The sequence below is a fragment of the Miniopterus schreibersii genome, assembly GCF_964146895.1.
Source record: "Miniopterus schreibersii genome assembly, chromosome: 3".
NCBI lineage: Eukaryota > Metazoa > Chordata > Mammalia > Chiroptera > Miniopteridae > Miniopterus > Miniopterus schreibersii.
Window position 1 is genome coordinate 4,399,610 of NC_138103.1, and position 24,650 is coordinate 4,424,259.

The window sequence follows — 24,650 nt, forward strand, 5'->3', positions numbered from 1 at the left end:
ATACTTGATTAACTAATTAGGAAAAATGCAAGAAAACACTTAGAACGTTTTATTGACTTCAGGTTGGCAGGAAACATACCTGCATTTATACTTTTTAAGATATTTCACCTCATTGAAAACAAAGACAAATGTCACATTATAGACATGTGACTTTCATGTTTGCTGCTCTGGGTTGAGAAAATGTCCAGCTCTTTCCTGCAGTGCTTCAGGTTTACAGCTCATCAACAAAAGGTGTATGCCCCAAATTTCCACTTGCTGCCATTGACTTCTGGCCAGAAACAAACTTCTTTGCAGCCTTTAAGTAAACAAACAAAAGGTATAAAGTTAAAAGAAATAAGAACATGTACTATCAAGTACTTAAACTTGTTATTTTAAGAGCTTATGGATGGGACACTCTTGTCAGCAATTCTGCAACAGCCTCTTGTGAAAATGAACTACAGGAGAGGCTGGTGTGCTGTTTCTCTTTACTCAGCTGCTCCTGTGAGTACCCGTCACACATGTGACTGAGCGAGTGTGGGGCTCTTGGTGTGAGGACAGCTGTTGAAGAGGCGTAAGGAAAGCCTCACCGACACTGTGAAATAGGCAGAGGTAGCCCCAGGCAGGGCTGTGCTTTCCTGTTTCTGTATTATGATGGCAAATAGTCTACATTAATAAAAATACACTGATTTTTAACTTAAGTCAAATTTTATATCTTAGTATTCTTTATGCCACAACTTCCAAGTTAGTGGTTGTTTAGGTTAAGTGTAATACATGAGTATCAGCCCCCAAATGATCTCAGGCCACCTTTTTTCAAAGGATGGTGATGGCAGTGGCTGAGGACAGACATTTGGAAGAGTGTATAATAAACTTTGGGGCCAAGTGAAATCATGTCGGGGTTAGTACCTTAAAATAGTCTGTCTCTTTTCTCTGTCCCCAAGGTAGACCTGTTGTTGAGAACATGGTTGACACCTCTACAATGGAAGGGCAGCTGGCATTTTTAATATAGAAAGGACTGGAAAAACCTGATTTGGGATTTATTCTGTAGTTCATGTACCTTGCAGGAAACAATGACATGTGAAAAAAAAGTACAGCAAGAGCAGGAGAATGTCTTAAGCTGAGAAGACAAAAGAAAATCTTGAGATGCTGGATTGGGAAGGATTGGCAGGATAGTTTATTTCTTGGGAGTGAGAAGAAAAAATACCAAACCTGACCATTAGTTTGAATCATAAAATTACCAATAATTGATTCTTCTTGACCTCTAAGAACTTAAAATGCTTCAACCTAATGGTAATTAACTGAATAAGGAAGATACATAGTTGACAAGGAAGCTATTTGCAGATCTGATGGTAATGAACCCTCCTGCCTCTACAACAGGTAGACAGACACCAAACAGCACAATAACAATATACACAGCCCAAGGACGCTTAAGCATGCCTTCTGAAATTGGATCATTAAGGTCAAGTTATTTGATGTTAAATTGTAAGTTTTCATTTGCTTACATTGATGACATCAGCGTCAGCTACTGAGTCAATCTGCTGAAGGACTGTGGATGGTGGCACGTACGAACCAGCGATGAGAGCCTGAGACCCGACTTCATCCAGGAAACCTTCAGAAGACTCCACTGACATTAAGTACCCAGCTTTCAGCTTGTTCCTGTCCAATTAAAGGTGTAAAACTAAGACAGAAGCCAGTTTTATAGAGCAAGGCAATTTTATAAATATGTTCCCAAACTCTCAAATACATTTTGGTAAATATGCAAATTAACAGCTTTGAAATCTTATAGTGCTAAAGACTCCCTTTCTATTTCTTCACTCATCAACTATTTTATTACTTACATTATCATTTAGAAAGTTGTCAATACAAGATCATACAAAAGCCCAACAGACTGCCTTTGGATTCTGGACTAGAACTTAGATCTAGTTAAAACTATTTTAAAGTTCTGATTAGTGAAGTGACTCTTACTTCTTGATACTTTTTTTGGTGATAATTTTAGGCCTTTCTATTAAAGAAAAATAACTGTATGAGCTCTTCAAGCAATGTCCACTAAGCAGAATGTTGTGTACTAATTCTGTAGCTATGCCCCTCAACCCCAGCCCCATTTCTGTACTGGGATTTGTCTCACTAAGGGCAGAAAGTAATGGGGAGGCAGGTGGGTAAGGACAGTATAAGTCCCAGTAGTTTAAATATGGGCACAAAAGTATCAATTTGAAGTAAAATAAAATCCAATTCATAATTCTCCAAGAAAGAAACTGGGTTCAGTAAAGCACCTGAGTTATTTAACTCTCAAACTACCCTCCTTTGGCACGCTGTAGCAAGACTTCCATTTAAACATAATTACAATTATATGCAATTTTACCCAACTGTCAGCTTAATTAAAAGAGATTTTACCTGCAATAAACTTTACCATAAGATTATTAGTTTGTCCTGTCAGCAATGACACCTTACTTTCTCTGTTTCACTACAGGAAGATTAAAAACCCTATAGGAAAAATATCAACTCCATCCAGATGGCAGAAAACAACATACCTGACATTAATTCCCCAAATTCCAATTTCTACATGTTGCCATACTTCATAAAAACTGCTACATTTACTAAAATATGTTTCTTAAATAAACTAGATTTGAAACAGATTTTTCTTAAGATGGAGTGTTTCAAATCGTTCTCACCATGTTTTGTCTCTGGGAGAAGCACAGAGCTGTACCATTAACCCTTACTCTGAGGGATACAACATTTAATAATCTGTGTTGTCATTATTCAAGAGGCAGTTTCTTAGTGTGTTCAGGATGACAAAAGTAACAATACAAATGGGAACAGAAATGACCAATCAGTTGTTCCCTCCTGCCTTTAATTCACTGTCACACTTGCTGTGTGGGCAACACTCAGGATTATGAAGACCGTTTGAGTTTCAGGACTCACGTTCTGAATTGTCCTAAGTGGATGGAGTCAAAGTTAAATGTTTTAAACTGCTGTATGAAAATGTAACCTGACTTCCAACTCTGCCCAAAGCCTCTTTCTCAGCTAGAGAGAATCCTAGAACTATTGAGTCAGAGGTGCTGTTTGCACTTGCAGTGAGGACAGTGGGAATTTAAATTTACCAAAAAGGAGATGAGTATTTCAGTCTTTAATCAGACATCTTTTTCTGGTCCATCACATCAGTAAAGAGAAAAAACACTACCAATGGCTGTGGTGGAACAGGCGCACATATACTGGTGGTGTGATTACAAGCTGGTATAACCTTTTTACACTGTGACTTTGAATATAAAAATACCATTTAAACACATACATATATTTAAAGTAGAGCCTTTCATTCATTATAATGTTTTACAACTCTTAACCCAGTTGAGAATCTATACCAAGACATTAATATGAACAAATGTTTTAAACCCAAAGATATTTTTTATAGTTTATAATTTCCAACTGCAAAAAGTGTCCACTAAGTACATTTTGATACAACTCTTTAATATTGTTTATGACAATTTTTTAATAATCTGAATAGAAACATAATGTTACAGAGGAATCATTGGGAATGAAAAATCATTTTTTGTGTTTATAATTTTCAAATTTCTACAATAAACATGCTATTAAAATAGGATATAAGTATGTATACAATATTAATAATTATGTTTAAAAATGCATAAAAATGGTCAAGAAAATAAGCAAAATGTTAACAATTATATCTCTAGGTGGTAGCATACAGATATATTTCCCTTTACTTTAAAATACTCTTCAGTATCTTTCAATCCTTTTGTGCATATACTACAATATTGTTATAACTACAAAAAATGTAACTTTCAAATAACTGAAACACAAAACACAGCTAATCCTGAAACTTACTTGGCAGCCTGGACATCTGTACTGGAAAGGTTTCCTTGCGCAATTGCTTTTACTTGGTTGTAGGCAGCCTTGATAACCTAGGACAGACAATGAGAAGCTGGTCACCTCTGATCAGTGCAGTCTTCTGCAGCAACCAAATGCTCCTCTAAGGCAAAACACAAGGTGGAAGGTTAGCTCCAGAGAAATAGCAGCATGTCTGGAGTTCTTAAGTCACTATGTGTTCCTATCCTTCCAATGTTCCACCAAGCAGCTGTCTGTACAACTTACAGTAGCCGAGTTAGCAGAGCTTCTTACAAAAGTAAGTGGTAGAGGATGGCAGTAGGGTTTAGGAAAAGCAAACACAGGTTTGTAATCATCTATAAAGAATATGCACCTCTACAATTTCCCCCGTCTCTCAAAGCATCATGCAGTTAACACTGCCACCTTAGAATTCACCACGATGTAGAATCCACCCAGCCAATTTACAGCTCAATACTGGGGAACTGGAGTCAAGAGGCAATCAAGTTCCAGTGATGTGGGTGGGGCCCTTGGTAAATCCATGTTGAATGAGTAAATGAATGAGCCTGCCTGGCCGGCATGGCTCAGCGGTTGAGCATTGACCTAGAATCCAGGATATCGCGGTTCGCGGTTCAATTCCTGGTCAGGGCACATGCCCAGGTTGCAGGCTCAATCCCCAATCAGGGAAGTGCACGAGGCAGCTGATCAATGACGACTCTCTCATCATTGATGTTTCTATCTCTTCCTCTCCCTTCCTCTCTCTGAAGTCAATAAAGAGATATTTAAAAAAAAACAAACCTGGCCCGTGATTCTCTCCACCCCAATCTTGGCACCATTCTGGGTCTGCACGTAGAGTTCCCCCAATCACCTAGATTCTAGGACCTTCATTTCCCTCCCATTTCAGCTTCATGTCCACAGTCGCACCCAGACTTGGCCATAACCTAGGTTTGCCCTCCCCCTAAGTCCTCAATTCTAAGACCCTGGGCCTCCGTCTTAACACGCACTGTCCTTATTTTCCTACTTCATCAAGATCTCCAGTTCCCTGGCTTGTCTCAATCTGAGGTCCCTCTGGCTTCACTTCTCTGTCTAACCTAGATCCAAGACTGTCTCCTCAATCTCCCAACTCCCTTGCCATCTCCTTATACTTCTGACCTGCCTGCTTTGTAGGACTTCAACCTGGATCAACCCTGCTACCTGCCTCTGCCTCCTTCATTTCTCCATTGAAGAAAAACTGCAGACCAGACCTGTCAGTACTGAATTTGTAGTCACTCACCTCAAGGAGCTATTTATACCGCTGCTAAGTGCCATTCTGTGTGTCTCTAGCCATTCATCTGTCTCAAACCTCATGACTTTCTTTCACCTCCCCTCCCGTCTCTTATTCTCAACATGCCTTAGCTGCCTCCCTCACCAGGGGTTACATCTCCTGACATCCACTTCTCCTGACATCAGCCTTTGAGTCCAAGGCTAAAATGTCCACTTGTACTCTGGGCCTTGCTTGCTCCTGCCATTTTCAGACACGATTCATTTACAGTTTCCTATCTCCAATGTCTGCTCCAATCTTTCTTTCCTTTCCAACTTCATCTCTTAGAGTAAACCCTACTAAAACTAGCCCCCACCTCCCTGCAAGTCCAAGCTCCACATGCCTACAGCAACCTTGCATTATTTTTGTCTCGTTCACTCCTTAATACTATAAATTGTCATTTATTTTCAACATTCTGGTGAAAATGGATATCACCAATGATGTCCTAGTTTTGCTAAAACTATCGGACCTCTGTTGTTAATCCAGGGTAGATCAAAATGGTCTTAATTGTTCTTTCCTGGCCTCCAACGGGACCAGTTTCTCTTCTTTTTCTTTCTGTTTTCTTGGCGGTTTTTCCCAGAAACCACCTTAAAGCACGGAGCACCTTAAAGTATAGAGCACAAGGAGCTTCAGTTTTCTCCTAAGGTCTTTCATACAAAACGCTGACTTGAACACAATCTGTATATTGAGGACTCCCAAATACACATATTGCCCTTGACCTCACCTGAGCTCTCAATTTAGATGTCCCAGAGACAACTCAATGCCACTTCTCCAAACAGAAACAAAATACCAAGAAAGTGTTTCCTTCCTTTTTCCTGGAAGCATCAGTAATGTTTCAGTTTCCTCCACAGCAGATACACTTGAATGATGTTACAGAGTTCTGGTAAGTAATGGCATTCAAACATCCCATATTTTAACTAAAAACACCTTAATAGGGGGAAAAAACTTGTGAGAATTGGTGAGTTTGCAACTTACATCTCCAGCGGCTGCAGCCTGTGAGATAGTGTAAATCCCAAAGAGTCCAGAATCCGAGTAGCTGGCATTAAAAGCAGAAACCTGAAATATAATGAAACTCAACTGGTACATCATTCTACCATGTAGAACAGTGCACAAGTTTCCTAAGGTTGTCTAGACAAAAACTTGTACCTACATAATACAAGTAAATAGACTAGTATTTCATTTAGCCAGTCTGTCAAGGATGGACGTGTTACCTCTTTCAGGATGATAATAGTTTTAACTTTTCTCATTTAAATCTTTCTAAAACGGGCTGCTTCCTTTCATTTCTGCTGGGTATTTTCTAACCTATTTTGATGATTGAAGGTTAATGCAAACATGAATTTGTGAACATATTACAGACACAATGGCTGAGTAGTATGGATTGTGGGCTTTTGCACAGGACAAACCTGACTTCCCTTGGTTATTGCTGACGGCCTTTTCACCAATTCGCTTTCACTTCATAGACTCAAGTCAAAGGCTTAGGGAAAATCTTCTGCTCGGTGGTTACTTGTAACAGGGTTATTGCTGTCGGAACAGTGTTAAGCTCCTTAAGGTGATATAACTGCCTAGGATAGGGTGTCCCAGTGTTCATGTGGACCACCTGCCTAAGGATCACCTGAGCTGTTGTGAAGAATACAGATGTTTAGGTTCCTGCAACAGATTACTCACTCAGATCCCTCTAGACACAGTCTGGAGTCCACATTTTTAACTAATGTTCCAGGTGATTCTCATGTGAGAACCACCAGGGCAGCCCATATAAAGCATAGAGCATAAGGAAAAATGTGCTTCAACTACCTGAATTACAATTTGAGAGGATCCTATTCACACACCAAACTTCCAGCCAAATTCTGAAGTAGGAATTTCTATTAAATTATGTCATTAGATTAGGATTAAACTCCACCCACACCAAAGCATCATTAACATACAATGGTAAAGAATGCTGCTTGAATTTAATTTAGAAATCATTTAAGATAAAGGTTTTCAAACTGTGCTCCAGGGAACCCTAAGGCTCTGTACATAAGATTCCAAGGGTTTTACTGTCAAGTAAACTTTGAAAGCTTTTTTAGAAGTACTTTTGTGTGGGCACTGTAGTTGGGAAACTACATTGGCCAAAAACGGCTCCTCTGTTAAAAAAAAAGTTTGAAAATTAGCACTCAAATATTAAAGAGGAGTAAAGCCCTGGCCGGTGTGGCTAAGTGGTTAGACCCTCAGCCTGCGCACCAAAGGGTTGCAGGTTCGATTCCCCGTCAAGGGCACATACTATAGTTGCAGGCCTGATTCCCTACCATGGTCGGGGTGCATGGGGGAGGCAATGAATCGGTGACACTCCTGCATCTATGCCCCCTCCCATTTAAAACAAACAAAAATCAACAGGAGTAAAGGGAGGAGGTTGATTTTAATTTCCACTGTAAAGTGTCAAATGGCCAAAGACTTACTGAAGCACAGACCTACATGTGCCAGGTACTGTTGCTGAAATTATGAATGCTTAATCCTACAATTTAGTATGTTACTTTTATAAATTTTTATATTTTAAAAATTTATCTTTATTGTTGAAAGTATAACAGGTGTCCCATTTTTCCCACCAACTGACCTCCTCCACAGGCCTTCACCCCGTTACTGACTGTGTCCATGGGTTATGCATATATGCATACAACTTCTTTGGTTAATCTCTTCCCACCCTCCACCCCTTTCCCTCTCAAATACGATCATCTGTTGCCTGCGTCAATGTCTCTGGATCTAATTAGTTTGTCAGATTCTTTTGTTCATTAGCTTCTTCTTAGAGAAGACCCTTCAACATTTCCTGTAGTACTGGTCTGGTAGTGATGAACTCCTTTAGCTTTTTCTTATCTGTGAAGCTCTTTATCTGACCTGGGAATCGAATTTTGATCTCCTGGAACATAGGGTGATGCTCAACTGCCGAGCCACACCAGCCAGGCACTCTCTTGACATTTTAAATTCTTTTGATTTGAGTATTATTTTGAAAGCTTTAGCACTTTCCTCACTGTCACAAAAGGGTGTCTTCTAAAGTAGCATGGAACCCTGGTGTTGCTCAGTGGTTAAAACATCAGCCAGCTCACTGAAGGGTCACAGGTTCAATCCCAGTTCCCAACTGTCTCTCTCATATCGATGTTTCTCTCTCCCTTCCTTACACTCTCTCCAAAAAGCAATGAAAAAATATCCTCAGGTGAAGATTAACAAACAAACAAAAAGTAGCATGGACTTTTTGGTAAGACTAAATGTCATCATTTTTAAACTTAATCTCAAGCTGAAGGAGTTTCTTGGTGTTTATCTTATATACTTGATTGGAAAACATAAAAAGCAGTGAAATTCAGGAAGTAGCCATAAATGTAAGGGGACAGAAAAAAATTTAGAAAAAAAGGCTAGTTAGAATCTAGGGGAATGTTTAATATTTAAAACTTTATCCTAAAAGGAACTGAAGTGTGAATTCCTGACTTCTTAAGTATTCTCTTGTCCAGTATATTAGAATAATTGAAAAGACAATAAGCTTTTGATAGATCCACTAAAGTATACTAAAATCAAGTCTGGCTGTCCCTTCAACTTTACAAAGATTTTGTGTTTGTCTTAAATTTTAAGAACATGTTAAGAGCAGGCTATCAGGACTACACTGTAAACACTGAGCCTCTGAAAACAAAGGAGAGATATTAACTGCTCAGACTTACGTCAAATGGCTGGTGAATCCCCTTGGCAACAGCTTGGTACAGAGGGCTGGTGGCATTGCTGCCCCTCTTGACATGTGGCCCAGCGCCGAGAACATGCTGGAGAACACTAAATGCATTTGCTTCTGCACTTCCTGTGGCAGCACTTTCTGCTACAAAAGCAGCATGGACAAGACTGTCTCCATTCTGCTCTCGAATTTCACCTGGGGCCATGTAAGGAGAGGGTGAAGAAAGTGGCGTGGTCACCACTGGTTTTATTCTTCAGTACTCTGTGCCATATAGTATGAACCTACTAAGATTAAGCTTTTCTGAAGCCCAGTACTCTTTCTCTGCCATCCTGCCCCCCCCCCCCCCCAAAACATGTTTAACAGACAACGCCCAAGTGATCTATTTGTTTCCTTCCACATCAAGACTATTTCATTGTTGATTGGGGTGAGGGGTGGGGGATTCAGGCTTCTGAAAAATTAACCGTAATAGAACAAAACACTCACCTCCACGGTATTTGGCCTTTGCACCAGATGAACCAAGCCCACCTCTCATGTTCAGAAATCGTTCCGCAACTTGCTTCAGAACAGGATGACTCACACCTATTTTACCAGAAAGAAAACAAGCTAGAACCAGAATTCCTAAGACACAATTGTAAAACATCTACTGTTTTAAAAATAATGATTATACAATTCAAATATTACAAAAATAAACAGTAAAAAGTCCTCTCCCGTAAAATGCCATTCTCCCAGAGATATCCATTTACAGTTTACCACATATTCATCTAGAACTTTTCCTATGCATGTATTAATATAACTTTCATTTTATTTCCAAAATGGTGCTATTCTACTGATATGGTCTTTAACTTGTCTTTTGTAATTTATATCTAAGTGAATGGTCTACATCAAACCTTTAATGGTTATAAAGAATTTCATTACATGAATATACGATCATTTACTTAACCCCTTCTTTTTGGATTTTCAGGTTTCCAATAGTTGGCTATTAAAACAATATTCATTATGTATCAAAGGACACTTCTGAGACAGTAAAAAGACAACTCACAAAATGGGAAAAAATTTCCAAATTATGTATCTGTTAAGGAATTAGTATCCACAATACATAAGTCTTATACCTAAGTTGACAATAAAAAAAACTAACCACCCAATACAAAAATGGAAAGACTTGAACAGAAATTTCTTCAAAGATGATATACAAATGGCTAGCTAACACAAAATAAAATGTTCAATGTCATTAGTGAAATACAAATCAAAACCACAATGAGATTTCACATCCACTTGGACGGCCATAATCAAAAAGGCAGAAAATACCAAGTGTTGGTCAGGATGGGGAGAAATTGGAACCCTTGTGCACTGTTGGTAGGAACGTAAAATGGTTCGATTGCTTTGGAAAACAGTCTGGTAGTTCTTCAAATGCTTACACAGACAGTTACCATGTCCTGGCAATTCTACTCCTAGGCATGTACCCCAAAGAATTAAAATGTGTTCTAACAAAAACCTTATACACAAATGTTTATATTCACAATAGCCAAAAGCTGGAAACAACCCATAGTCCAACTGATGAATGGATAAATAAAATATAGCGGTGGAATATTTTTCAGCCAGAAAAGGGAACACTGGTACACGCTTGTGCACTGTTGGTGGGAGTAAAATATGGATGGACTTTGTAAACATTATGCTAAGTAAAAGAAGTCAATTACAAAAGACTACATAATGTATGATTCCATTTATGTGCAAAGTCCAGAATAGTTAACTCTGTATTGACAGAAAGTAGATGAGTGGCTGCCAGAGAGGCAAGGAGGAGGTGGAATGGGGAGTCACTGCTAATGAATATGGAGTATTTTTTGGGGGATGATGGAAATGTTCTGAAATAGCATAGTGGCAATAGTTGCACAACCCTGACTAAACTCCCACCAACAATTTTTGAGAGTGCCTACTATTTCCATACCCTGGGTAATACTGGGCAGTGTCAACCTTTTAATTTTTGCCAATCTCACGGATAAAAATTTTCTTAATTATCAAGGCTTTCCATTTTTTACAATGATAATCAACCCCCCTCACATCCCCCACAAATTGTCTGTTCATGCCATTTGCCTATTTTTCTATTAAAGTGTACTTATTTAAAACCCCCCCCAAACTTATATAACCTCCTTGCCTAGAGAAATTTGCCCTTTGTTATAGGTTTTGCAAATACTGTAATGAATTTAAAACTAGTAATTTACAAAGTTAAGTGTTGGATTCTGCTTTCCAAGAAAACACTAGCAATGCCTGTGAGACATAAACAGAGGACTGAGTTGTCAAATTTTGTTCAATCCTGTGTTCACCTAATTACAGTTTAAAGGACTACCCAAGGAAGCAAAATGACATATAGGCAATTCCCAACTTACCAAGTCCAATCAAAGCCATTCTTGCACTTGTAAAATGGTTCTGAACATAGGAATGTAACTGAGAAATTTAAAAACATTTATTAGGTGATACTGGTATAAATATATAAAGAGCTGTAAAAAAATTGCAGGTCAGCAGAAAAATGCTCACTTCAAAGTTGTTATAACAAATGATAAAGGACTACATGGATTTTCTTTAAAAATTACTGCTTTAAAGGACTAGAACTTAATGTGGTAATGGTTACATAACTGTGAATATAATGAAAACTACTAAAGTGTGGCCGAGCCGGCATGGCTCAGTGGTTGAGCATCTTTGACCTATGAACCAGGAGGTCACAGTTCAATCCCATTAGGGCACATGCCCAGGTTCCGGGCTCAATCCCCAGGTAAGGGGCAGGCAGGACGTAGCCAATCAATGACTCTCTCATCACTGATGTTTCTTTCTCTCCCTTCCTCTCTCTGAAATCAATAAAAACATATTTAAAAACAAATGAACAAACAAAAAACTACTGAACTGTGGACTTTAAATAGGTCAACTGTATGGTATGTTAATTACATCTCAATAAAGCTGTTACTGGGAAAATAAATAAATAAATATAAAAGGGAATGAAAAATTAGAGCATACCCTGGCTTGAACTTGAAAAAAATGGGACCTAGTTTACGATGTTTAAGATAATGTGATTTAGCCCGGCTGGACGTGGCTCAGCGGTTGAGTGTCAACCTGGGATCCAAGCAATCGGGGTTCGATTCCCGGTCAGGGCCCATGCCTGGGTTGCAGGCTCGATCAATGACTCTCTCATCATTGATGTTTCTATCTCTCTCTCTCCCTCTCCTTTCCTCTCTCTGAAATCAATAAAGATATATTAAAAAAAAAAAAAGATAATGTGATTTAAGCAGCATACCAGGTTTCTTTTGTCTTTATGCAGATAGTACTAAAGCACTATTAACATTCTACAGAAGGGCTAACAATTACCTCACTGTATCTCTCTCACCCATCTTGCCATGAGGTTATTGTCTATAATATGGTTTCCAACCTTCATAATGAAAGAATTATCTGGGGAGCTTACTAAACAAAAACACTGTCCCTGTTTCTCCACCATTCCTAGGCTCACTACACAAACTGATATATAGAACTCAATGTGGAATCTTTTATTTAAAACTACCCCACCTGCCCCGGGTAACCTGAGAATCAGTGAGATTTGAAAAGCACTGGTTTATATTATGATTATTTCAGACCTAATATACAAAAGCCAGACTTAAACATGTGTTCTCAACAGGAGCACTATTGCTCAAGGGAATGAAAACTGGTCCTTAAAGGTAGAAAAAAAATCTTATTCCTTTTATATACAGAGTACAAATAAAGACCCAGTACATAAACAGATCTGTAGTATATCTGTGGTATTAAAAAAATCACTGGTGGGGGGAGGAGGGAGAAAGAGAAGAAACTGGCTACAAAGCTTCCTTGGGAATGGGTTACAATGTTGAGAATCACTAGGCTAGGGTAATGAGACTGAACTTCTAATCAAGTCATCAAATTTTTGTGCTGTAAAATGGTGTCCACAAATACGCCCTGGATGTCCCTATTCTTTCCTTTTTTCCTATTGAGGTTTTTCTATTGAATGCTGCCATTGCTCAAAGTATTCGAGCATCAATTTCTTTAGAATTTCCTTTAGCCTAGGGACACATTTAAAAAATGCTAATAATTGGAGATAATCTTGGTTTCTCATTTTGGTATTTATCTACAAAAACTTTTCTTCTTAAATTATTGTTGACATACAACACACATCTTGTGTTTTAAAAAATGGAATCCTTGCCCAGCTGGTGTGGCTCAGTGGCTGAACACCGATCTATGCTATAAACAATGCCATAATAGATAAATGTTTTGCTTTATGTTGTCTTTTAGCTATCTTAGTAACTTATCTTCACAAGATATTTTTAGTCACAAGATTATATTTAAACATTTAAATACTGTTTAAAAGAGATACACATACGCAGAAAAGGGTCTAGAAGACAATAAACCTACATATTCACATTGACTGCCTTTAGGTATATGAGACGTTTTCCTTCATTTTGCTTGTCACTGTTTTCTGAATTTTCTATCATGAATATGTTCCTCTTATAATAAAAATTTTTAAAAGTTAAAACATAAACAAAAATTGTTCCAATAGAATTTTAGTTAAAAAGCTGATGGGGAAAAAAAGCAAGCAAGCGAATTTCTTAAATTAGAAGATAAAAAGAAAAATTCGCAAACAAACCCGACATGGCAGACGAACATTCAGTTTAACGTGAAAACAAGCCCATTCTAAAGTGCAACGTGCTCTGCAATACCTCATCTGGTGTCACTTTTCCAATCCTATAATCAGGACAATACAAGGAATTAGCCAAGGCATTTCGATAAGCTGCAGCATGCAAATTTTCAATGATACCTGAAAAATAAGTAAAGGAACAGTTATGGAAATGTAATTTAAATAAAGACAGTAACATTTTTAGAACTTAGAAAGCAACTAGACTATACAGCTTTGGTCATCTTATGGCAGCTTTTATTTTTTAAATTTTTATTTGTTCATTCTCATTTGAGGATATTTTCCCACTGATTTTAGAGAGGGCTAGAAGGGAGGGGGAGAGAGAGAAACATCGCTGTGAGAGACACACTGATTGGTTGTCTGCCACACGTATTCCAACCAGACCAAGGATGGAACCTGCAACCCAGGTTACATGTCCTTGACTGGCAATTGAATCCGCAACCCTTTGGTGCACAGGTTGATGTTCTACCCACTAAGCCACACTGGCCAGGGCATCTTATGGCAACTTTTAAAATCCTGCTAGTTGACACTGAGAAAAATAAGAGATTATACACATGACAGTAGTTTCTACATGCTAGAGTCCACCTAAACACTTCTCTACCTATCTGGTATTATCTGGAAAGTATAATGACCTGGGTTTCAGGAAGTCTGACTTGCCACGTGACCTTGGATAAATCATTTAATCTGAACTTTACTTACTTCTGGGTTCCCTCTCTAGGTAATGAGGGAGTTGTCAGGGTAAGAGCAGCTAGGAGAGTGTGAAGCTTAGGTCATATTACTAGCTTTCAAGGGTCAAATGCTACTATCAAAATGCACTCCTCACCAGTGCCCTGGCACTGTCCCTGCTTTCCTGCTTTGGAGCCTTTTCTTGAGGTACGTCCCTTCCATTTACTCATTATTGGGCAACCATCCTATGCCAGGCCCTGGGCTAAGTGCCGGCAATACAGACAAGAGCAAGACATAACGTCTGCCCTCAAAATGTTAAGAGAAAAAACCGTGAAATCAAGTATTATGGGTGTGATGTCAATAGTACATCAAAAGTACAGAGGGACATGGGAAGGCAGTGGGAACTACACAGGAGTTAACAGAAGTAAACTCTGGGTGAGTCTTACAGAATGAGTAGGTATTTGCCAGGTTGAGTGATTTGGGAAAGTCAAGCAGCAGAAACAGACAAAGGCATAAAGTATGACAACTTGATATAAAGGGGAACTACAGCTAGGAGGGGAGAGGGGAGAGCAAGAAACAAGGGAGACAGGCAGGACCAGGTCATGTACGTTAGCACATATTCTAAGTTAAGGAGTTTGGGCTTTCTCCCAGACAACTACAAGCCTTTAAAGGATTTTCAAGCCAGAGGGATCACTGTACTGTAACAGCAATGTGGAAGATGCGCTGAGAATGTAAGCCTGCAGGCAGACACCTACCAGTAGACTACAATAACAGGCAGAAAGGATGAGGGCTGGAGCCTCGCTGCTACCATTGGGGAAGAAGCCAGTCTGGATGCATAAGTTGTCTTTTCTAAATTTTACCACTCTACCTACAGAGTATCCCCCCAAAATGTATACACGTTTTGAATAATTATTAATTCCAATGGGTTAAATCTGAAAAGAAACATCAATTGAGCTATCAGCTGTTAAGTGTGTACACATTTTTTTGGGACACTGTATTTCTCTGGCAGAGGTCCAGACTAACAAAGATCAATCATACTCCTTTGTGACAGAAAGTATCATCATGAGATAACATCAGCTAACATGGACCAAGCACTCATTATGTTGCAGACCCTTGACAGGAGACCCTCCCTACAGGCCTGCACGCTGCCTTTCTGTGTTTGTTTCTATATTAGGTATATGTACTGTGATTCCCAAACTTGTTATGATGGCTTTATAATGTAGGTGTCTTGTGGGACTCAATGGTGCAGTCTTCCAGATCATCTAGGCTAGGTGCTCCAGGAACGTCTCTTGTGTGGGTTATGCACGCCCTCCTATTGTAATTGAGTCTTGCATGATACAGGCCTGTTCATGGGTGGAGTTAACTCTCAGGCTGGCTGACTATAAGGATAAAGTTCTATCACAGTGTATGAGTGGCCCCCCCCCCCCCAAGGTGGAGTTGTTCCCCTTAGGATCTGGTGTCTGCCAGAATCCCCCTTTGCATGTGCTGCTTGTGTGGCTAGATGGGTTGAGCTCTGGTATGATCTGAAGTCCTGCACTGGTTGTGTTGGTTCTGGGTCCACTTGGCAGGTTTCTAGTGCAGGTTTATGTCAGATACTGCAAGTAACTAGCCGTAGGCTACCTGCCTGGAGCTACCACCTACCTATTCACTGTTTGTGGCTGCCCCTATTGCACCAGCCTGTGTGTGTGTGTGAGCCCAAGCTGTATACAAGCATTGGCTTCCTCTGGCTCTGAGTTGGAGGCAGATCAATAAAAGGTCTAAGACACCCTGAGGTCCTCCTCCACCTGTAGGCCACTCTGTCACCTTCTGAGGTCACCTGGTCTTCCTCCAGAGCTTTCTGAAAAAAGGCTGCAGAGTGGGCCCAGGCTGCCACAACCCACAGACCCTTTCACAAGGTGTGACCTTGGTAGGGCAGGGTGACCCGGGTTGGGAGGACCAAGCTAGTGGGTCTCCCACAACAGGCCGTATTCTGAGTGAAGCCCATCCCACATGGAGCCCCTGTAGCTGGTCACCTATTTAGACCTGAGTGGTCTACCTGCACATCTGCTCCTACCAAAAGTTGTATGACTTCCAAGATTTGGTTGTGCTTATTTTCAAATTTGTTTTTCCAGTTGTACTTGTCAAGATTATATAATCAAACATTATATAAATACAAAATATGACTACAAAAAAGTCTTGTAGATTGCTTAGGGAAAGACCCAATAAAGGTGGGTTGGCCAACCAGTAACAGTATTACGTAACAATGAACAATAACATCAGTGGCACCAATAAACTGCTTCTGGATTTGGTGGAAGCAAGCAAACAAAAAACATAGGGTGGAGGGGTGAGAAAAATGCCTAGTATTCCAAAATCAATATGTACTACCACAGATGAAAAATAATCAACAATATAAATGTTTAGGAACAAAACAAACAATATAGTTTAAAAACTGGACAAGTTTTAGGAAAAGGCATTTTCAAATCCAAGTAGAAAAAACCTTCAATGACATTTTCCCCCTCTATTAACTGATCTTCTTGAAAGCCCAGTATCTTAGAAACAACTGATGTAATCTGAAAATGCACTTACAAGCCTGAGGATTCTGAAAAGCCACAGCTTTGTCAACCCTCAGCTGAGACTGAAGGGCAGCTACCTCCCAACGACGAAATTCAGGTGCTGTGGTGACATTGAGCAGGAACTCCATTAGAATTTCGCTACAGAGGACATCAAGATACAATTAGAGGAGTCAAAAATTTAAAACCAACATCCATTCTACAACATTAAACTTTAACCCTGTGGCAAGCAGTGTTTTAAGCGCTTGGCAAATAACAACCCAAAACCAAATTCAGAGGTCATAATGCCACATTTAGAACTGAGCAGCTTAGTATTTCTTTAAAAACAGATGTCCTAGCCCTGGCCAGGCAGCTCAGGTGGTTATGGCATCATCCCAATATGCCAAGGTTGCGGGTTTGATTCCCAGTCAGCACGTACATGAATCAACCAATGAATGCATGAATAAGTGGAGCAACAAGTCAATGTTTTTCTTTCTCTGAAATCAATCAATAAATTTTTAAAAAGCAGAAGTCCTAAACACATGCAGGTACTTACATGTCATCCCGCAGGCATTCTACAGTGTAGGCCATGTTTTCCCTCGTTGAAGTCACACTGCATCAGAAATAAATTACAGTGAATTATCTGAATCAGAAGCTTTCCCTTATATTTCTGTTAAATTAACCAGTTCCTTTGAAAAAATAATTTTGAAGTATAAAACAGTGTAAGTAATATAACAAAAAATACACATACTCATCAAGTAAGATTTAAAAATATTAAAAACACCCTGGCTGGTGTGGCTCAGTGGATAGAACGTTGGCCCAGGCACTGAAGGGTCATGCCACAGGTTCAATTCCTGGTCAAGGGCACATACCCCTGTTGCAGGTTTAATTCCCAGCGCCTGTCAGGGTGTGCTGGAAGCAACCAATCGATGTTTCTCTCTCCTCCCACCCACCCTTCCACTAACTCTAAAAATCAATGGAAAAAATATTCTTGGGTGAGGATTAATAAAAAAGAAACAAACAAAAACAACAATAAAAAATGAAGTTGTACATCTAAAACTAATACTGTATGTCAACTATAATTGAAAAATAAATTAAAAAGATAATTTTAGCCTGGCCAGGCGTGGCTCAGCGGTTGAGCGTTGACCTGGGATCCAGGCGATCGGGGTTCGATTCCCGGTCAGGGCACATGCCTGGGTTGTGGGCTCGATCCCCAGTCGGGGGCGTGCAGGAGGCAGCTGATCAATGACTCTCTCATCATTGATGTTTCTCTCTCTCTCTCCCTCTCTCTGAAATCAATAAAGATATATTAAAAAAAAAACTTTTAATAAAAAATAGCAAATAACTTAACATTAAAAAGGAAATTCTGACCCATTACACATGGATGAATCTTGAAGACATCACGTAAAGTGAAACCAGTCAGTCATAAAAGGACAAATACTGTATGATTCCACTTACATGAGATACCTAGGGTAGTCAAAACCACAGAGATAGAACATAGGATGGTGGTTGACAGGGGCTGGGGAGGAGGGGGTACAGAGTTAGTGTTTAGTAGCTACAGAGTTTCAGTTAGGGAAAGTGAAAATGTTCTGGAGACACATGGTGCTGATGGTTGCTCATGCCACTCAACACCATGGAACCCTACACTTAAAGTACATTTTTTTTTTTTACCACAACTTAAAAAAGAAAAGACAACTTAAGTTGAAGATCTTTTTGTATCCTCCCCAGGCTAATTCCCTCACTCTCTTCCACTCCAGAGGCAAACATATTCATAAGCATTACACATTGTTATTCTTTTAAAAAATTATAAATGCCTCATACTTTAAAAATATCTTGAAACCTGTTTTTCCACAAAACATTTTATTTTTTTTAGTGTGCTCATTCCTTAGCTGATGAGTAGCAGCCCCACTATTTGAATACATCATACTTTAATTTACCCATTTCCCTAAAGGTGGCCAAACTGTTTCCAGGCTCTACAAAGACATCTTTGTGCATGTGGATTAAAAATGTTAGGTTGTAGTAGATGCTCGTTTTCAGTATTACTTGATATTCCTTGATTCCTAAGTAGTTGTATCAATTTATACTCCCACCAGCTGTGTAAGATAATCTCCATCGCCCGTAACACTGCCAACACAAGACATAAAAACGCTGATGGGGGCCCGGCCGGGCGTGGCTCAGCGGTTGAGCGTCGACCTAGGATCCAGGCAATCGGGGTTTGATTCCCGGTCGGGGCACATGCCTGGGTTGCGGGCTGCAGTCAATCAATGACTCTCATCATTGATGTTTCTATCTCTCTCTCTCCATCTCCTTTCCTCTCTCTGAAATCAATAAAGATATATTAAAAACAAACAAACAAACAAGAACTCTGATGGGTGTGGCACAGTAGCATGCTACTGATTACAAGTACAGATGGCTGTTTCTGGCTTCCTCTTCTGGGATTAGTCTGTTCCCAACTTATATCCATCCATCTTCTCTTTGGTTGTTCCCTCCCAATTTGTAATTCTTTATTTTTTCAAGTAGTCCTCTCCATATTATGTATGTTGCAAATTATCTTCTAATTTATTAAACAAAATTTAATTAAATTTTTATGATGTTTTACATTTTGATGTAGTCAAATTCATTAGTCTTTTCCTTCTTGCGCCTTCTTTAAGAAATTCTTAACCACTTCAATAACAGAGATAAGTTCCCTTACAACAAAATATTTTCTGGTGTTTTCACTTCAAATTTCCTATTTATTTATTTATTTTTAACAAACCTTAATTTACCACCAACTGCTTCAATTCCACGGGTTATCTTAAAAGATGACGCTCCTTTTGTAGTCTTAAAAAAAAGAACAATTGTTTTAGTAGTTTTTTAATGTTACGTTTGCTAAACAGCACATTATATCATAAACTAATAACCATCATTAGATTCAAAGGGAACTTTACCGAATCAGCCGATCCTTTTTAGGTAAAGAATTATAAAACAAAGTTCACCAAAAAGCAAAAGTATAGATTTTTATATAAAGTACACTTAGCAAAAATTCCATTATCAAATATAAGCTTACTGGATTCATCCGTCTGTTCTGAAAGAGATTTGCATATGGGAAAAATATTTCCTTTCAATTTCTGGTATTTTCTTTTTTTTCTTTAAACTGGTTTCTCTTATGCTCTAGCATGAACATTCAGATGGACACTAATTTAATACTCCTCTGTGGTAAATATCCTGTGGTTTTTCATGTTATATTAGGGGACTGTACAGGGTTGACTAGTGCCCCCCCAAATTCATGCCCACTAGAACCTGTGACTGTTACCTTGTTTGAAAATAGAGACTTTACAAATGTATTTAAAATGAGATCACACTAGATTAGAGTGGGCCCTAAATCTAACAGGAATGGAGTAATCAAGTAAAAGGGAAATCTGGACGCAGAGACAGAGAGAAGACTGTGTGACAGAGGCAGAAACTGGAGTGATGCAGCTGAAGCCGAGGTACACCAAGAACTACTGGCCACCACTAGAAGGAAAAGGCATGGAAAGACTTCCTAGAGCTGGCAGACGGAGCATGGTTCTACGGACACCCTGAGTGGGACTGCTAGCCTCTAGAACTCTGAGAGGATACACTTCTGTTGTTGAAGCCACTCAGTTTGCAGTGTTTGTTACGGCAGCCTTAGCAAACTAATACAGGGACACTGCTTTTAGTTTTTCTTTTCTGTAGGACCAAGAGACTAGAGCATTTCTAAACATATTGAGGTAAAAGATGCTTACCAGACTGGATGCAAGACGAAGCAAATGAGAGGTTCCTAAGTTGTTAGAGTCCTCATACCTACTGCCTGCTTTAATGAACAAACCAATTCTTGATGCAGGAGCATAGTTTTCCAAAGATGCAATCACTAAACCATTTGGTAATTTGGTAAACTGTAGTTAAAATAAAGTAGAAAAAAATAAAATAAAGCAGAGATATGATTAATGTCTTTAAAGTACCAAGATAGTAAGGCATGTGTGGGTTCCAGGAAGCAACTCAGTGGGACTAACCTCAAGGTCCTGAGGATGTGCAGGCACTCCTGCAGGGGCAGCTGTGGCTTTCACTTTGGGAGCAACTTTGAGGGAATAAAATCTCTAAACATAAAAAAAGACAAGTTACACACAGTTCTCAGAAAAGCAGTGTATTGTATCCTAGTGTGCCCAAGCAATACAAGGTGTTCAGTGGTAAAAGAACTCCACGGGTAGATTCAGCTGATTAACTTACTATTAACCCACTATTTACCCAAGCCTCTCTTAAACTTCTATTTACTTGTGATCTGTAGAACCTGAAGGAATACCAAGTTCTACACGTTCACTTTTACTATGTAAAGAATTACTGTATTTTTTTTTACCTTTTAACTACCTTATTAAAGCTTCAAGTGGCTCTTTCTAGCTCTAATGCTTTAAAGTTATTAGAAAAAGTGTGGCATTGTCACATCTACACCCTTTATAGAGTTTAGCATTACTGTTTCCCTTATCTGCCCAAAAAGTCTCATCCTTTTTAGTCTATTTTCCAGTTGAAGTAACATCTCTGTAATCATTTTAGTAACCCTTAAAAAAGACAACGTATACCAAAGACACTATCATGCCCCAAATATTTCCCATGGTATATTCACTCTCTCGTGTGCTACACTGAGACTACACAATGAAGGGTTATTATATCTTCTTTAACTAGTACAAACTTTTGTCATCCTGAGATTAACAATAGCTTCATCCACAACAGAATCTCAATGTACAATATGCAGCCACTGATAAAGGGTGCTCTTAAATGTTGGATAATGAATCTAAAATGCCTAACTTTTTTGTCATCGATATACAATGACACAGAGTTCATCCCACCTAAGGTTTATGAGGTTACTAGTGGATATGTACGTTAAGAATTAATAAAACGTGGTACTCCCAAGACCAATGATCAAATATGAACGACAGAGGGCGTTTTGTTGTGCTTTCATTCAGCAGCAGTGCACTAATTGGTTCCTAGTGTTCACTTCCTGTTAGTACTTACAAATTACAATTAGCTTTGCTTTATCATCATCAATTCAGTTTGCTGGTTGTGCTATTGTTAACCCTACTTGTGACTTTGGCTTTTAATTTTCCAAAAACTAAAATTTAAGACATGGGCATAGCAGTTCAAATATGAGTAATCCATAGTTTCACTGCCAAGGGGGATTTAGGTACTTTTCCCTCAAATGTGCCTGAACAGTGATGCTTTGTACACTGGTTATGTGCTTCCTATTTGTCCCATTCAAATCAGTTGCAAAGAATTATCCTAGCAATTACTAGGTCATTTTAATAACAATACAGGTATAAGTTTATTCTTATGTAAAATGTTATAATTAGAAACATTAGTAATACTTTCAAGTTTACTAAATTTGTTTACATAGATACTCTCCAAATGTTACCTTTGAGGTTTTTTTCCTACTGGAAGGTGGGTATAAATGGAATGAAGATTTGGGGGTCTTTTGCCAGTCTAACTGGGCTGCCCCCAAAGGGTTGTTCATCACTGGTTTGTCTAGGCCAGGAAGGCAATTGCAGCCTAAATTAGGGCCATGTGTATAATCCATAGTGTATCTGTTTAAACATTAAGCTCAGGAAAACTCCATTCCCTGGTCTTTTGCACTTCCCTCTAGCAGGCTGCTAGGTTACCTAATAAATAAGCGGGTTCTACTGTCATTTTGGGCTGGGTATTTGTTTTGTGGAGGCTGCCTTTGTGCACTGCAGGATGTTTAGCCCCACCCCTGACCTCTAGATGCCAGCGGCACTTCCCTACAGCCAGAAATGTTTCTAGGTATTGCCAACTACAGTCTGGGGGCAGAACTAGCCAAGCTGAGCTTTTTAAAGGGTTCCCGATCTCTCCCTTGATAACCACCGCTCCGCAGTGACGTAACACTGACACCTGAGTTTCCCCCAAGTGACAGCTTTGTTTCGCTTGGGCTTGAAGGAGCCTTAAGTAGCTCCTAAGGGCAGACCAGGAGCCCTCCTAGAGGAAGTCTGTAACCAGACCACGGAAAGCACACGTCACACGGCCAGGGCGCCGTCAGAACCAAGTTCTAGGTACAGTGACGACCGCTTCACCGGCATTAGCTCATTTCTTCCTTAAAACTTTCCTCAAAAGCCCACTTCACGGTTGGGGAAACTGATGCTCCACGATACACTACGAAGCCGAGGCCGCAGCCGCCGGGGCGCGGGAGGCGGGCTGGGCCCGCGGCGGCCTCCGCCCCCGGCGCAGGGTCCCCTCCGCGCGCAACCGCGGCGTGACCTTCACGGGAGTCTCCGCCGGGTCGCTTCCCCTCCGCTCTCAAGCGCTCTCCCTCCCGCAGGTTTCCCGGCTTTAGGTCTCTTCTGCTCAGAGCTGGAGCCCGGCTTCCAGCGCCCCAGCCAGCCAGCCGCCCACTTTGCCCGCAGGGTTCAGCTGAAGGGCGACCGAAGCCCGAGGCCCGGGACCCCAAACCAGGCACCTCAGACGGTATCGCCTTGCCCACCAACTGTTCCCAACCCTCCCCAAACCGCCGGCTGTGCTCACCGAGAAGGACCCGGCTCTGCTTAGCAGCTTCATGGCCCCAAATCCCTCTGACCCGCGGTCACGGCCGGCTTAGAGGAGAGCAAGATGGTGGCGACGACGGGCTTTCCCGGCTCTCCCCGCGCCGCTCGCGCGAGCGCGGCCTCTCTATCCGGACTGCGCTCCACTGCTCCCAGGGGAGGTTTCCCAGCTCTCCCCGCGCCACCGTGCGCGGCCTCTCTATCCGGATCGCGCTCCACTGCTCCAGGGGGGGCTTGGGCCGGTTTAATTCCCGCAATGCGCGGGGCAGGGGGACACGTGACTTCCTACGTAAATAGGCGGCGGGTGACTCGGTTCCAACCCCTGGGTTCTCGCCCCGGCCCGACGTCCGCTCCGCCCCCGCCCCCGGCGCCGTGGGTTCTCCTGACCCGGTTGTCCGACGGCCGGCCGGTCCCCGGCTCCCCCCGCGGCCTGGCCACGCCTTTCTCGCTGGGCGGGTGCGGCTCCCTGGAGGCGGGCGGCGGGCCCTTCGCGGAGACTCGGCTCCGGGGCCGGTGCGGCCGCCTCCGGCCGGGGCCGGGGCCTCGCCGGGTGGCTGGGCCCCAGGAGGTCACTGGCCTAAGGCGAGGCGGCCGGGGACACCGCCCTGCCCGCCGAGGCCTCCGCTTGCTGGGACTTCTGGGCAGGCGTTAGGTAGACAGTGGAAGCTGTAGTTCTCGTGTGAGAAAGTGAAAAGGCTTTGAACGGAAGGGGTGTGAGTGAGACGGGGCTGGGACCTGCGTACCGAGCCCTGGGGCCTGGGGAGGGAAGGCCGCCCGCCCCCGGGCCCGGGCCGGACGGGACGGACCGTCGGCGCCTCGCCCCGGAGCCGGCCGGAGGCAGCGGCGTCGGCCTCCCGCGCGGACTCTCCAGGCTCCCTGCCCGACCCGCATCTAAGTGGCTGACGACCCCCGGGGGCTCGTGTGTCCACGGAGGTTTCAGAAGCGCTAGTGCCCTGCCCCGGGAAGCACCGCCAACAGGTCCTCTTTGGCCTGGGCCTGAGTTGCTCCGGGACTGCGCCTGCCTGAGGGGTTCCCGTCTTTTAGAATATAAGGCTAACCAGTTTCTGTGCTTCGCGGTCACCCCTAACTCGGTCTGCACCGTACACAGGTCCCCCGAAGTGTGGCCGACGGATACTGGAGGCGCATGAGATAAATGAACGCTGTTCCACATTAATAGCCACGTATTTATTTTGGATAGTGTGGCAAACAGTGCTGGTAATGAGTTTCCTCTTATAAAAGAAAAACTTGGTTTTAAAATTAAGTTAATTGACCATAGATGATAGGACAATATGGCAAAAACCATAAAAGTTTTTTACCTTTCTGTTATACCAATGAGTGAAATGGGAAACATTGCTGTGAGCAAGTTACCCTCCTGCTTAAAAATTCAAGGATTCCCAGTATTTTTCGGGATAAGACAACATGGCAGGCGCACAAATCTGTCTCC

At 41.2% G+C, this 24,650-nt stretch overlaps 1 protein-coding gene across 1 annotated transcript; it reads right to left on the bottom strand.

Annotated features, from left to right (window-relative positions):
- Nucleotides 1-34: 34 nt before the first annotated feature.
- On the bottom strand, nucleotides 35-23,621 carry UQCRC2 (ubiquinol-cytochrome c reductase core protein 2). The gene is made up of 14 exons (XM_081131777.1): nucleotides 23,190-23,621; nucleotides 20,678-20,761; nucleotides 20,411-20,560; nucleotides 19,423-19,487; nucleotides 17,224-17,280; nucleotides 16,705-16,829; nucleotides 13,499-13,596; nucleotides 11,174-11,231; nucleotides 9,276-9,371; nucleotides 8,788-8,987; nucleotides 6,086-6,166; nucleotides 3,814-3,890; nucleotides 1,479-1,632; nucleotides 35-295 (listed from the first exon to the last, which is right to left on the bottom strand). The coding sequence occupies exons 1-14, from the start codon at nucleotides 23,220-23,222 to the stop codon at nucleotides 212-214; spliced, it is 1,362 nt and encodes a 453-aa protein (XP_080987903.1). The 5' UTR covers nucleotides 23,223-23,621; the 3' UTR covers nucleotides 35-211.
- Nucleotides 23,622-24,650: the final 1,029 nt, after the last annotated feature.

What these genes read in the sequence shown, in the direction of transcription:
- UQCRC2 (XM_081131777.1), bottom strand. Translation starts at nt 23,222, where the DNA reads ATGAAGCTGCTAAGCAGAGCCGGGTCCTTCTCG. An exon ending in TTTTCAGAATCCTCAGGCTT is followed by an intron (nt 13,597 to 16,704) that starts GTAAGTGCATTT and finishes CTTATTTTTCAG; the next exon opens with GTATCATTGAAAATTTGCAT. An exon ending in ACAGATGTCCAGGCTGCCAA is followed by an intron (nt 1,633 to 3,813) that starts GTAAGTTTCAGG and finishes TTAATTGGACAG; the next exon opens with GAACAAGCTGAAAGCTGGGT.